A 14,917-nucleotide genomic window follows, 5' to 3' on the forward strand; every position below is an offset into this window, starting at 1 on the left:
GGATAATTTGTCAGGCTAGAGACCATTTTGGTGTATGCTTTTGTATTTCTCATTTCCTTTTTGTAATGGAGAGAGAGAAGAGAGGTAAGAGAGAAAAGGAAAGAGATAGAGAGAGAGATGAGGGAAGAGAGACCTTAAGAATTCAAAGACTGTGATTAGATAATGATGAGATATCGTAATGAGAGCACCTCCTGCCGAATCTTTATCGGAGAAAGAATGAAGAAAATATTAGTCATTACTTCCAGCGTTGCTCTGTCGTTGCAAAGTCCCCATGACTCATGTCGTTACCAGGAAAGAAGGAAGGAGAGAGGGAGGGAGGGAGGGTTGTAGCAATAGTGACTTCGATCTCAACGGTCGACATGATGTCATCTCATTTATGCGCGCGCGTGTGCGTGCGTGCGTTTCTGGCGCACGCACGTACACACATATGTACGAAACACGTATGCACACACATACATCCACCACACACTATACTTTGATACATTTATTTATAACCGAACCTCTGGTGATGTCATTTCTCCAGAGTTGTGACGTCACGTCGTTGATGTTGCATCAGTCGGTCATTCATCATTCATTAGTTGTCAGAGAATCACTGAGCAGTCTCTGATATTCAGGTTTTGATTTAAACTATAAATGATTAATTGAATAATAAACATGTAAACTAATGGATGGCCTGATGATATTATATTGGGATTCTAAATTAAACTATGAAATAATATATAGAAAAAATAGATCTGCCAAATATACAGTACTGGCGGTAGGATCGAGTCGACTGCCCTGGCAGTAGAATTGAATGAGACACGTAGAGAAGATGCAGAAACGGGTGAGGAAAAGATTCAACGTCCCCTGTATATGTGGATTTTTGTTTGTAAATGCCTTACATATTTATTTATTCAGATAAAAAAAATTACTGTAAAGGTTTCTTTATTTTCAAAAGAACGGTTTGGTTGTAAAGTACTGGAGGTGGTAAGATGGTTTGCAATATTGATCCAACGGGTCAACGAATTCTTCATAATAGACCAAATCTGACCTGCATACCTCACACGCATTGCTGCCTGGATGGGTCAGTCAAATGACCGACAGACAACCCCCACAACCCTGTGGGAAAGGTGGGGGGGGGGTCGGAACCCTCGAGGTAAAAGAGGGGTCGGGGACCCCGTGGTAGAGAGATCGGGGTCCCATAGGGCTGGGGGGAGAGGGGTAGGAGCCTCCAGAGAGAGAGGCTAAGGACCACATGTAATCAAATAAAGCACATGCACTATCACAAAGACTTGCAAATACAAAAACATACAAACACACATACACACACGCGCGCACACAAAACACACATGCATATGCACAAATATGGTCTATTTTTGAGCTCTAAGTTCTCATCCGGGTAGGTAATTGCTGTCGACACGGGTCCACACATGATCCAACACCATTGTGAATCGCACAAACTCATGAGTCACGGGAATGGTTGCCTACGATTATTCGTATGTACGTCGAGAGCACTTCCATGTTGCAGCTGTGAGCGTACTCACCCACCTCTCTCTTCTCTCTATCTATCTATCTCTCTCTCTAAGACGGTGGTGCACACCCTACACACTCAAAAACTTGAGTGATACCGTAAAAGTGAAGAACATGATATGTGGTTTGTTTTCGATTTTCCTCACGTTGATTGACCGTAATGTCATTGAAGAAGATGATCGTTCACCACTGCAGGCATGGTAGGTACTTATATGGGAATGAGGTGCGAGGAGAGTGTGCGTTATGCCGGGGCTCACTGTCTTCCCTCCCTCCCTCTCTCACTCTCTCGCTCACTCTATCCCTCTTCCGTGATGTCACCGATTCCCTCTGCACGCCATGAAGGGTACTGCCTTCAAGTGCACTTTGAAAATTAAAGATGTCTAATTTTACCGGAATGTTTTAGTACTTACGTAAGTCAATAACAGTTAAATGAATTACACAAAAATTCTTTATTTTCTATTTATTTATTTATTGCAAAGTTTGAATTACGCTTAGTTTATTCTCGTAAAATCTACCCGTGGCGCCATCTACTCCGCAGTGATGCCATGAGTTGTGTTCACTCTTCATGCATTGTCATTGTTTGCCCCTCTGTGTTCCTCCTTCAAACTTTTGCAGAATTTATGTTCTGTACTTCAGCTTCTTCTCTGTAGAACACTGCTTCCTTTCACTACTCTATTTTCCTTTTCCACCTACAGTTTTCATTAGACTCGTCCATACACCAGTTCACTTCTGGAATGGGTCAGTTAATCTCCAACAAATTTCTTTTTAATTCCGGATTTCTTCACTGCGGATTTGAGGGTGTCGGAGATCTCGCCTGATCATCCCAATACCCTCCCTCGAATTATGCTGCTGAGGTCCCGTCTCTTGTCTCCATCGGTCAAAGTATGTACGTCCTCGTCTAGATTGTCCCATAAGTGGACGCAACTGCATGGAAAAGTATTTTTTTGAAATCCTTCAAGCGCTTCATCTTTTCCAGTCTCTTTCCGTGACCTCCTTCTACACTCTCGTCCACTCCTTTCCTGAACACAACAAACACGCCCTCATTCTTTTTGGTCTGACCACCTTTGTCTATGAGAACATAAGAACGAAGGAGACTGCAAGAGACCATAAGGCCTACACTAAGCACTTCAATGTCCATTACCTCCTTTCATCCCTATCCTTAATTAACGTCATTTCATTTTCTCTTAAAACAACCAATTGTTTCAGCGCTCACTACATGGATAAGAACACAAGAATAAAGGAGACTGCAAGAGACCATAATGCCTATACTAGGCAGTTCCATGTCCATTACCACCTTTCATCCCTATCCATGAAGTTATCTAATCTTTTCTTAAAACAACCTGTTTGTTTCTCCACAAAATATGTAAGTATAAACGATTTTTAAAGATATAGCCCATTGGTTAAGAAAAATTTAATTATATTCCGAAATAGGTTCATATTTAGAGTTCTTTCTATGCTGATGGAATTTTTACTATAGATGGCCGAAGACGTGTCGTTAGAAACTTAACCCATTCAACTCCGATGACAAGATGTCTTGTCATTTGGTCAAATAAAACAAAAAATCATAAAACACCAAAATGTTTGATCAAACACCAGAAAAATATGACGTCAGTCCTCGCTTCGCTGCGAGCGAAGCGAGGATTGACGTCATATTTTTCTGGTGTTTGATCAAACATTTTGGTGTTTTATGATTTTTTGTTTTATTTGACCAAATGACAAGGAATCTTGCCATCGGAGTTGAATGGGTTAATGGACCTGCTCCCGGATTTACTGATTCGTCTGAAACACTAATAGGATTCGTTTAAAATATCTTCATCATTTCATATGAAATGGTAAATATGATTGACACTTGCATATAAAATGAAAAATTATATCACCATACAAATTTTTCATCATGGCTTTGGCTGAAAAGTACTATATATATATATATATATATATATATATATATATATATATATATATATATATATATATATATATATATATATATATATATTTTTTTTAGTGGCGTTGGGTGAAGCGATTGGTCTCTATTTATCTATTTAATTTTCTCTATTAATTTATGCTTACATGTAGGGCAGTTAGGCGGTTCGGCGCAGGTGTTGCAGACCACTAGGTGAATAAGCATTTACACGCAACAAGTCTTACCTTTTCGTTCCGTAGTCCCTTTTGGCGTTCTGATATGTCCTCGTGTACCTAAGAATTAAGGATGAAAAAATCTATATAAGTATTTCAATTTCATTTTCTATTAAATCTGGATGTATAGATAGCATGAGGACTTTAGTATTGATAGCATCAATAAACTGAGTTCAGTGAGACAAAATATCTTGATGTGACTAATAACCTGGGGCCGTATACACAAAACTTGTTAGCACTAACAAATAGCTGTTAAGGGTAACAAATTCCTGTTAAGGCTAACATTTAGCTGTTAAGCACTAACAGTGATACAGAAAACTTGTTAGGGCCTTAAAAGTACTGTTAAGATAAAAGTGCTGAGGAGGACTATTAAGCTCTTAACAAGTTCCTGTTAGTAGAGAAGATGGCGGAGCAACAACAACTAAAAAGATGACTGCGAGTTTATCGACAGCGACGGGACATATCTAACGAGTACAATGACGACGAACTCATCAAACGCTTCAGAATGAACCGTGCTGGTATAATAAAAATGGCTGATTTAGTGAGGGACAAACTTCAATCCCGAACAGAACGGAATCGACCACTGAGTCCTGAGACGAAGGTGGCAATTACCCTATGATATTTAGCCACAGGTAAAATGCAGCAGTGACGAATTTGGGACCTCGCAAGCATCAATCAGCCGTGTCATTACTCAAACAATTGATGCACTATCAGAACCAGATATTGTAACTCGGTTTGTAAAATTCCTATTGACTCGCCAAGAAGTGCAAGTAAAACAAGCAGAGTTCATGGAAAACTGTAGGTTTCCCGGTGTTGTGGGTACCATAGATGGCACAAACATTAGAATTGGGGCTCCAAGTGTCGATGAACATTTATATGTAAACAGAAAACAATACCATAGCATCAACGTGCTTTGCCATGCCTCCCTCTTATCCTTGTGGTTTAAACTTGGCTTGAATCGCCCATTTATTATTATTTTTTCTCCATAATCACGTTGATCAAGAGGAGTGTTTCCTCTTGTGACCAGTTTGGCTTCCTTTTCTTTTTCTGTGTTTCTTCTGCCATGTCTATGTCCTCTGAAATTATTGTTGAGTCTTCTGTCGGAAGATTTGTCTGTGGCACGGCCGCCTGTACAATGCGCCTTCGTCCAAAAATATCTGTCGTTGGTTAATAAGTACTTCTAAAAACCCATACATACGATATCTATATGCTATCATGATACTTTATTAATAAATTCTGAACAACTGCATTAATAACACTGTTTTATGTGTGCAATTTTTGATAATACGTCCATTTACATGTTCATAAGCTGCTAACTTCAGCGCTGTTTAGCGGTACTTGACAAACAACTGTTTGCTAGCTAACAGTTGTTAGTTAAGCATTGGTGTATAACTTTTAGTGGTTTTCTGTTAGCTAGCAGAGATTGTTAAGGCTAACAAAAAAGTTTTGTGTATACGGCCCCTGAAGTTGTGGCTTGTGGTCATTCTCGCAGACCATCTTGTACCACTTGGAAGAGTGCAAATACCCCCATCACCCCCCCACCCCACCCCACCCCCGGCGTCGTGGATATATTAACCTGTGCACATGCAGTAGGATCGTGTGCTCTACGCTCTGCAAGTCTAGACAAAGGCCTTGAACTTCCTTGCATAAGGTTAGGCGTTTTTAAACGATCCCAATAACGTCCATGGGTATCAAGGTGGGTTATCGGGGTTATATTTTGTTGAGAACAAAAGTAAACGGAAGGAATTATTCCGCTCTTTGTTAGCATTTGTATTTTTCTTTTGCAGGGAATGGAAAATGAAAGAAGGTTAAAGACATCAGACTAACTTGAAGTTGGACTATGTAGTATCGAGACTGAAAAAATATAAAAAGAACTGCTGCTGCTGCTGCTGTAGACCGTAGTGCGGAGTCGATGCTCGACGGTAGACGTGTGATGACGGACACTGTTGGCCCAAGAACGGTGTGTATAGGTCTTGCTTGCCCCAGATCTCTTTGAGTTTCTTCCTGTGTGATTGAGGCACTAATTCTGTCTTGACTCTGTGTCGTGTTTCGATGGTGTGGTGCAAACCTACCTGCAAACCTTCTGTTCTCTTATTTAAGCCCTAAACTATTCTAAAATCTATTACCATACTACTTGTATCTTATATGAATTTTATTATCGTTAATTGGTCAACATGTCAATATTTCTTCCGTATTCCACTTCATACTAATGTGTATATATAGCTGAGACCAAAACTCTAATGTCCGGTTTGAATTGTCACTGAAATTATCTAATATTCCCGTCAGGAAAGTCTGACACAGTAGCTTACCGATGCCCCACTTTGCCGCGCGTGGGAATTTGAACTCTCCAGACGACGGCGTGTAGGCGTGCGTGGTACTGTAGCAGATTGCCAGCAAACGTTTCTTTTTTCATATCTGAAATAATTTTCAGTAGCTAAACCTAACCTATACCTAAACTGATGCAATTACATTGAATATAAATACCCAATTTTCTCAATTATCAAGCATTATAAAGTATATGTTGTTGCAGACACTGCGCAAGTTGTATATATGAAACTGAAAAACGTAAATATTTCTGTGTGGTGGACCGAAGTTAAACACAAGAGAACCCAGTGTATGCTCATGGTGTGTTAAATTCCCAGATTATTCTTGTAGAATCATAGTGGAACTGATTTTCTGCTTGTCAGTCACCTAGGAGGATCAAAGTTTTTTGACGAAATGCCCTGAACGTCATTACCAACGCACGTCAAAGCACAAATGAATTAAAATGACACGGGGCTCAAGAAAGGGCCTTTGAAGAGATGAAGAGGAAGAGCAAGAGGAAGTGGAACAGGAGAAGGAAAAACAAGCAGAAGAGGTGGAAGAGTTGAGAGAGAAGAGAAGGTGGAGGAGCAAGTGGAAGATGTGGAAGAGTGGAGAGGGAAGAGGGAGAAGGAGAAAAGGAAAAGGAGGAAGAAGAGAAGAAAGAGAGGGAAGAAGAGAAGGAAGAGGGGAAAAAAGAGAAGAGGAGGAAGGGGTCATGTAATCCTGTGTCATATTCCTACTCACTATTCCTGGAAAAGGAGTAGGGAGAGAGCATTACATTTTCGTGTTTGCCAAGCTAATATTTCTTGCACCAAGGAGATGGAAGCCAGATTACTAGCTCCTGTAAAATGGAATGAAAGTGACTCACATCCGACCTACAACTACACCACGCTCAGTCTGCCTCGGGTAATTCTTGACGAACAAACCCAAATCCTGATTCCAACTCGGCTTCAGTCAGCAAAATATTTATGGAATCTCGTGTTTCTATGAATACAAAATTATCATATATATATATACAAATAATAATTAAGATAAATTTTCTAGCATGATTATAGGCAACTACACTGGTGGAATAGAAGTAGTAAAATGAGAAAAACTAAATATATATATGACATGGCAACTCTAGCAGCTGACGCTGTAGTGGTCTCAGCCTCACCTGATAAAGAGATGCCAGTTTGGTTATTTCCCCTGACAAGGCGCAATATTCATTCTTTATTTTCAGTTTTAGGTCAAAGTTAATCCAATTATAGATTACTTTTTGCAACACGCATTATATTATAGCTTTTCATACATAGACTTCCCGTAATTGCAGCATTCAATTGTCTAGTTCAAAGAAGTTTATTTTTTCCCTGATGAAAGTGATTTTAATTATAACTTGCAATTGCATATCACTGTTAATATTCATTACATGAAATGCATTTCATTGGCTGACTTTCTTGTAATTGGTTATAAATGTACTCTTAGAGAATTTAAGTCGGGGAAAATGTGGATTCCTACGTATGAAAGGGCATTTTTATTTTTCTGTGTAACACCGGTTGATTTTATTCAGTAGCTTGCTACCCCTATGCTGACGAAAGTTAAGCCATTCATTATACTTTCTGTATAAAGAGGTATATACTAAGTTATATATTGGCTCACGCCAGACACATTCATTCAGTTGCGTGGTACCCTATCGTTAGAGAATTTTTTTCGGTAAAATGTACCTGAAAATAATTAATTTAATGCTTCCATCGGAACCAATATGCTAGAAAATTTTCTATAACGGTTCAATTAAAACCAATTCACAAGCGAATTAACACGAGGTTTACGAATTAAAAAACAAGTACAACCTATCAGATAGCAGTGGTTGTATAGTGTCTGTCATGTGTTAATAGGTAAAGTTTCATAAAGAAAAAACTTGTAATTTCTTAGTTGAACTTCGGGGGCTTTAAGCATAGTAATATTCTTGAAGCTGAATATTGGTATTTGTCTTATAAAAATACATTAGTGATTGACACTTTTTTATGTAATGGTGTGTGAGGTAAATACGAAGTAAGATAAGATTCAAGAATGCCCAGCACGGGTAAAAATACAAAAAAAAACTAGTTGGCAACTATCGGATTCACACAGACTACAGCACCATGCAGCGACGGCGCAGTGCGTCAAAAGACGAGGGAGAGGAAACACTTGGTAGTAGACCGCTCTACTAGCAAATTTGTTTGATAATTTTTGTAAGTGACATCACAGATCAGCTGATCAAGACGAGTAAAGTTTAACCTTTAGTCGTCCTAGTGTGTGGATATCGTTATGTTTTGAGTGCTCAGTATTGTGGAAATTTCACAGAAACCAAACCTTTGTTTCGTTCTGGAGCAAGTTGTGACATAAATGTGTTGACCAGAAAACGGTGCTTCGACGTTTGCAGTTTCGTATCAAAGGCTCAAAGCAGACCCTATTGTTTACTATTGCCAGATAAGCTAATTGTGTTCCAAAAGCTTTCATAACAAGAATCTTTTCCACATTCAGTTTTCAAAAGTGAGATTAATTATTTTACTGAAGTCTCCCCCCCTATGTTGCAATTCTCCTTCCCTGTACCGGACTATCAGCTGTTTGTATTGTATTGATTTCTCTATACTGAACGTATCCAGCCGGCATTTCCCTGGGATTTAAGGTGTGGTCGTGGTGGTAGACGCATGTGGTAGTGTGGCCACAAAAAAAAAAGATACTATCTTGTTTGAAGTGAAGGAGGCTTTCACGGCCCCGTAAGTTTACTTCTATGGTAAGTAACCCGTCTCGTTGCGCTGCTGCAAGCCGCTTAGCGCGAATTCGTTGCTTGTCCTAGACAAACCAGTTTCGTCTGCAGTTGCATAGTCTGCCATTGCCCGAGAAACCAATCAGGTTCCTATCTGAACCTGAAGTGTTGCACAGCCGAAAGGCTACACGATGTTATATACTTCCTTGAGTACGTTACTACTGCACATATCTCACTTGTCAAAATGCACTGGATGGCGGCAGACGTACCAAACAGTATCTGATCGCGGTGCACTGAGGATGTTACCCGTAGCAGTTGTTCCCGCAAAACAGGAATAAACGTTAGCGTACATGTTCACAGATCATCAAGAATGTGCCCAGTTGTTTGTTGCATGCGTGTTAGATAACTAGATTTGAACTGATTCTATGCACTTTATTTCGTCTGTTCACGAAGTTTCTAGTCCTGCTGCAAATTATTAGCAGACAACTATTGCTCACTGCATGTTGACCAGTAAGTCGAGCAGGTTTTGTAGGACTTGGTCTGCTAGATAAGACTGGTGTTCTCATTTTGCTTTCGTGTGAAATTCAGAAATCAGCTTTGAATATGGTCCAAAAGTCGTCACATTGGCATGTATGTGCACGTTGCAGTATGCTGATCTATCATTATCAGGATAATTCATAATTGGATAAAATAATTTGTTTGAAATGTCATAACAGAAGTGTTCTCTTGTTTGGACGTTGACAATGTGTAAGAATTGTCTGATTTTTTTTTTAATTCGAGATTTACTGTGATGATAATCCCTTAGCAGTGAAAGTCTTGGGACTGTGCACGGTAAATTCTAGAGTGTGTTGAATAAAAGGTGTGCTCAAGTTCATAACCCAAGATTTCAAGAAAAGCTTTTTCCTTGGCACTTTAGGTGAAAATCAAAATAATGTGCGTTGCTACAATAGAGATCTTTGCCAGTACCCATTATTCGATGCTGCGCTTGCCACGAAGTAATAATGTAACAATTACCAAAAGTGACTCAGTATTTTCTCTTAAGTTTTTATTAACTATACACATAGTGAAAAATCACTCGTTATGTACTGCCCTAAGGATAATGCTGTTATTTTTGGTTTCCAATGATTAAGTGTTGAAAAATGGAATATACAGGTCTACTAAAAACAAAACAAAAAACTAATTATCGTCCGAAATAAACTTACCCGTTGTTGATGGGCATGCCTGTTGTTGCACAATATTTGTTGTTATCTTTATCTACCTGTGATTAGATCTGATCGTTAACCTTGAGATGTGACGCCAGTGTTGGTATGTTGGCTGCATGTAGCGTTGAAGTAGTTGAAGTCAGTTTTGATTAACTTGAAACTAAAAATTATCGAATGTGCCCTGCCCCCGCGGTTCAATTCCAGTATCACGCAAACACATTTTCACTCCTTTCTTTTTGACATAAGAAAGGTCTATTTTTTCCCGTGGAGTGGTTAGGATAGGTTATATTAGGTTAGGAGTAACGGGGTAACGTAAGTTTTTATGTTAAATATTTGTGTATGCGTGATCCTGGAATTTTACCGTCCCCGGTGCTACGGGTGGGGTGAATCGATATTGCTGCATTTTTGCGAAACGCTTACAAGACGGTTAGTCACGTCTCGGCTTCTCGAAGGATAGGAGACTGTTTCTGTGCGCAAGGATATCATCTAGGGCTGTTTTCCTTGCAAGGATATAAACCAGTCGTGTTTACCTGTCAAGAATATTAACTTGTAGTTGCATGGATATCAATTCCAAGGTAATGTTGATAATGGATTTCCGTGTTTAACAAACAGTGGTCGTCTTTAAGCTACATCTGGGATTGAGTAACCGCGTTCTTTATTATGAAGTGAAGTTCTGATATGGTAGATGTCTGTAAAATCGTACCTTTCACCCCAGTAAGATGTCGCATATTTTAACTAGTCTTAACCTTTTTTAATGGTGGAATTTACTCTTGGCCATTAACCAGGTGTAATGATTTATTGCAAAGAAAAGTAATACGTGTAAGAATTATTTTTATCGGCAAGTGACACTCGTATTATCAAGGGCGGGAGAAGAACTTAGCAAAATGTACCATACTACTGAAGTAGGATTTTTACATACCCTTTATGTCACTGTGTGGGGAGCGAAAGGTCAGATACAAATATGTGTTGTCGATCACCCTTTGCCTTGAGAGGAAGCCAAATGTAGCAGTAAGCCGATTACAAGGTCAAAAAGGAATTACGGTCCAGTTTCAAGGTTTGGTTTGGCTGTAACCATATCACTTGCAAGGTTGTATCGCGCTTTGTGTGTTGTTTTGGGTAAACGGGGTTGTTGTTTTAGCTGAGTTTAGTAAGCTCTACGTCGGAGTGGGTTGAGGATCAAACGGAAGGCGTTGCTAGGGTCTTTCAAGGTTACCGAGGCCAGGTGTGTCTGGCGTAGATTAACATTCCTGTTTAGATACATTGTCATTTCCCTCCCTGAATTTTATATCGAACATGAAAGGGGGCTGTTCCAAATGTTCAGAAAGTGTGTGTGTGTGAAGGGGGGGGGATAGCCTGCTTATCACAGTGGCGGGTGTTTCGGAGGAGAGACTCAAACTCCAGGTTCCTGAGATTCTGTGGCTGCCTGTAAGGTCCATGCAGGCCCCGTCACGAAAGGTTTCCCAAGCCTTGGCATAGGATCGAGGGGGGGAAGGGGGCTAGCACCTAGCGGGAGGTTTATTCTTTACAGCAGGAAAAATATCATAAATGCTCATACACTTGTACTAATCATATATATATATATATATATATATATATATATATATATATATATATATATATAGTGTGTGTGTGTGTGTGTGTGTGTGAAATAACGTACGAAAATTACAAAAGAAAAGGTTATCCCTCCCCCTGCCCCATCTTCCCACGATGATATCGTTGAATCATCACATTATGTGACTATTGCAGCTGCGATAATTTGTGACACTTGTTACTGTCTGGGCAATAACACGGACCTTGGCCGATTTCAGTTGAATCAGACAGATATTGAGTTCAGTGACTCGAGCCTGGCTGTAGGGTTCCCAAGTATTTGTCGGTCAGGTGTCGGGAATAGGTTGCTGGCAGGAAAAAAATCCCTTTGTTCTTTTTTGCACGGTAGTAGAACCAGCATGCCAGAATTCATTACCTCCCCACTTGACATATTTCATTCTGGTTAACGACAAGTCGACCTATTCGGGTTAGGGACGCCTTTGAAGAGGGATCAGGGACAACTACTCTGTACGGCCGCATCCCCTACGCCGAATAGAATCCTCTGGCGACGGCTTAGACTTGTAGAAAGTGTCATCTTAGCTAAGTATTGCGGACGTTTTGAGCTGACTGAAATAGTCTCTCATTGGGCTGAATTTAACCTGGAAAGTATGTGAGCATAGCAATAAAAGTTAATTTCGGTCGTGGCGTAATCCTTTATCTTGCAGAGGTGGATTTGTTTAGTTCAGAAACAGCCAAAGATGAGGGTCATCGCGGGGCACCCTCTACTCTCATATCTCTCTCTCTCTCTCTCCCTCCCTCCCTCCCTCTCCTCTCTCTCCTCTCTCTCCCTCCCTCCCCCCTCTCTCTCTCTCTCTCTCTCTCTCTCTCTCTCTCTCTCTCTCTCTCTCTCTCTCTCTCTCTCTCTCTCTCTCTCTCTCTCTCTCTATCACACACACGCCCCCTATCTACCTCTTTCTTTCCCCGTTTTCTTATCCGTCTCTTTCCCTGCCCCACTGTTATCCCTTCTCTCCTATCTGGTAGTGAATCCGTTGTAACGGACGCTGCGAATACGTTGGTCCTCATACGTACTTGCCTTTGAATATTGAGTCGCGAGTGTGACCTTGAAGCAGGGGTTGGCGAGAGGACGAATTAGCGAGAACTGTCGCTATAGTACAAGTAGATACAGAAATGTGCGTGGATGATGTAAGGTTCATATGTTGATGGCAGTCCGCAGTGGTGTGGGAGAGGGAAGACAGGGCGGGCTGCAGTTGCTCTCCATCACATTAACAATTTGTTCACTTTAGGCACGATAAGTTATGTAAGGTGAGGGATGGGGTGGGGGGGGGGCTGTTACGTGACACTCGTGATAACTCACAAGAATAGCCGTATCTGAGGAATTGTCAAACAGTGACGACCCTAAACCCTTATCAGCGAGTGTCTGGCTTGCCATATCTGGCTACTCGCGAGGAGAATGAAAAGTTATGCCACTTTACACCCCTCCCCCTCCCGCCACCCCACACAGTCTGGTCCACGTACACCATTCCTGTTAAAACCGGTCCCTTAATAAATAAATATCTTTAGACGCCCCCTCTGCCCATGGAGTTTCTTGACCGGCGGTGTGGCGTGCCTCTTGAACAGAGGACACCCACACGACACCCATCCCACGATGGGTGTCGCATTAGGCAAGGAGACACGGTTTCATTCCCGCACGTGCCTCATGTTCACGTGTGTGTGTGTGTGTGCGCAGTGTGTACGTTTGCGTATAGGGGGGTGTACGTAATTCCACGATTCATCCGCACGTGAAGACAGGTTCTTCATTCCTGAGAGTGGGTGGGGGGAGAAGGGCACAGGTTGAAGAAAACTTTACATCTTCATTCCATATTACACCTTAATTTGACGCATACTTCAACAACAACCTCAATTAGTTTTAGTTTTTTTCTAGTTTAGTACTCCCTCTCTTAAAAATGCCTCGTCCTCCCCCTTGTAATGGGGGAGGAGGATTTTCTTATCTCCATACCAGGACTCCCATTTTCTCCTTTCTTCATCTCGATATTACTACAACAGTCACCACCATTACCACCACTACTACTACTTACCACTACCACCATCACTGTCACCATTATCACTACCACTACCACTCTATTACCACTATTATCACTACCACCACCGGTTCTACTGCTAATACGATTACTGTCGTTACTATTATCAGTTCTATAACTACAAACATAACAACTATTACCACCACTGCCATTGCTATCACTACTACAACTGTAACTATCACTATCACTACTACCATTATTGCCATTAATAGTACCACTACCATTGTCGTCATACTATCATCATGACATTACTATCACCATTTTTAACATTACAACCACTGTTACCATAGTAACTATCACCGATTATCATAATATTACCACTATCACCATCACTGCTATTATCATATCACCGCTACCACAAAATATAAAGCTGAGGAGCATACGCCAGGAGGCGCTGAATAGCAGCAACCTAAGCCGTCACCTTTGCCCAGTGTGCTTTAGGGACTGCCGGGGCAGGTAACGGTCACTAATCATCTAATGGGAATCTGAGAAGAGTGCGGGACACGAACCCGTGACTAGGAAGATGAGGCCAGCACGCTTCGGATTGTGCAACCACTGCACTACCAAATAAGTTATCATATATGGGTTTTGCAGGTGTTGATGTAGGGATAGGATCTAAATGTCTCGAGTTGAATTCCTGTGGCAAATGTCCCTGCGTACCATCGCCATCTCAGTCACACTCACACCAACACAAAACCCCCCTTCCCAGTGTTAACACGATGCTCTCCTTTATCCTTTCTTGTTCTCTGTTCTGAATCCAGTTTTATGGAAGACTTCACTGTGGAAGAATTGAATGGGAAGATGTGCCCCTTACGGGAGCGCGGCTGGACCTGGCAGGAGTGTATCGTCATCCCCCCCACGCGACCAGTGTCGCTCCGCCCGCGCCCCCCCCCCCCCCCCGAGTCGTGAGTTCTACCCCGACGACCGCTTCCTCTCTTATGGCGTCGCCATGTGCCACGTCAGAACCCGCCAAAATTTTCTTTTTCTTTTCGTCTGCTTCCGTTGGTCCAAATTTCTTTCCTCTTCACCCTAAAGCTGGCCTAGTTCCCGGCATCAAGTCTGAAGCACCTTCAATACAGTTGACAAAAGTTGCATCAGTGCCGTTGAATTTAGCAGGGTTGACGACACCGGTGGTAGACGAGGGCTGGCTGAATCTACCAGTCGGCTTCGGAAACGAGCGCTCTCGAGACCTCAACTTGCCATTCGCCACGCCAGCGTAGCTGCTTGGAATGACCCCCCTCCCCCATTCAGTTCCGCCAGTATTGAGGATTTGTCGGGAACTGTTCTCATCAAAGAACAACTTTGACTCGACCAGATGACTGCCACCATCCCTTCCACCATATCTTTTGTCGTATGCCCCATATCCGGTATCCCTTTTTGGCGCGCGCGCACACACACACACACACACACAC

The 14,917-nt window shown here is 41.5% G+C and overlaps 1 protein-coding gene across 16 annotated transcripts in view; it reads left to right on the forward strand.

The window, feature by feature from the left end:
• Positions 1–5,542: 5,542 nt before the first annotated feature.
• The window catches only part of Lpin (phosphatidate phosphatase LPIN), a 48,068-nt gene continuing 38,693 nt past the window's right edge, over positions 5,543–14,917 (forward strand). For 10 of the 16 annotated variants that reach the window (XM_076178295.1, XM_076178308.1, XM_076178309.1 and 7 more), the window contains exon 1: positions 5,543–5,605. In XM_076178295.1, coding sequence (XP_076034410.1) covers positions 5,558–5,605 — 48 coding nt within the window. In that variant the 5' untranslated portion in view covers positions 5,543–5,557. Of the gene's footprint in view, positions 5,606–8,005; positions 8,160–8,567; positions 8,705–10,421; positions 10,455–14,917 lie in introns of those variants that run through there. The other 6 variants (XM_076178298.1, XM_076178299.1, XM_076178302.1 and 3 more) reach the window with 5 other exon arrangements.

The sequence above is a fragment of the Oratosquilla oratoria genome, chromosome 41, assembly GCF_046742065.1.
Source record: "Oratosquilla oratoria isolate Oo_2021 chromosome 41, ASM4674206v1, whole genome shotgun sequence".
Lineage (NCBI taxonomy): Eukaryota > Metazoa > Arthropoda > Malacostraca > Stomatopoda > Squillidae > Oratosquilla > Oratosquilla oratoria.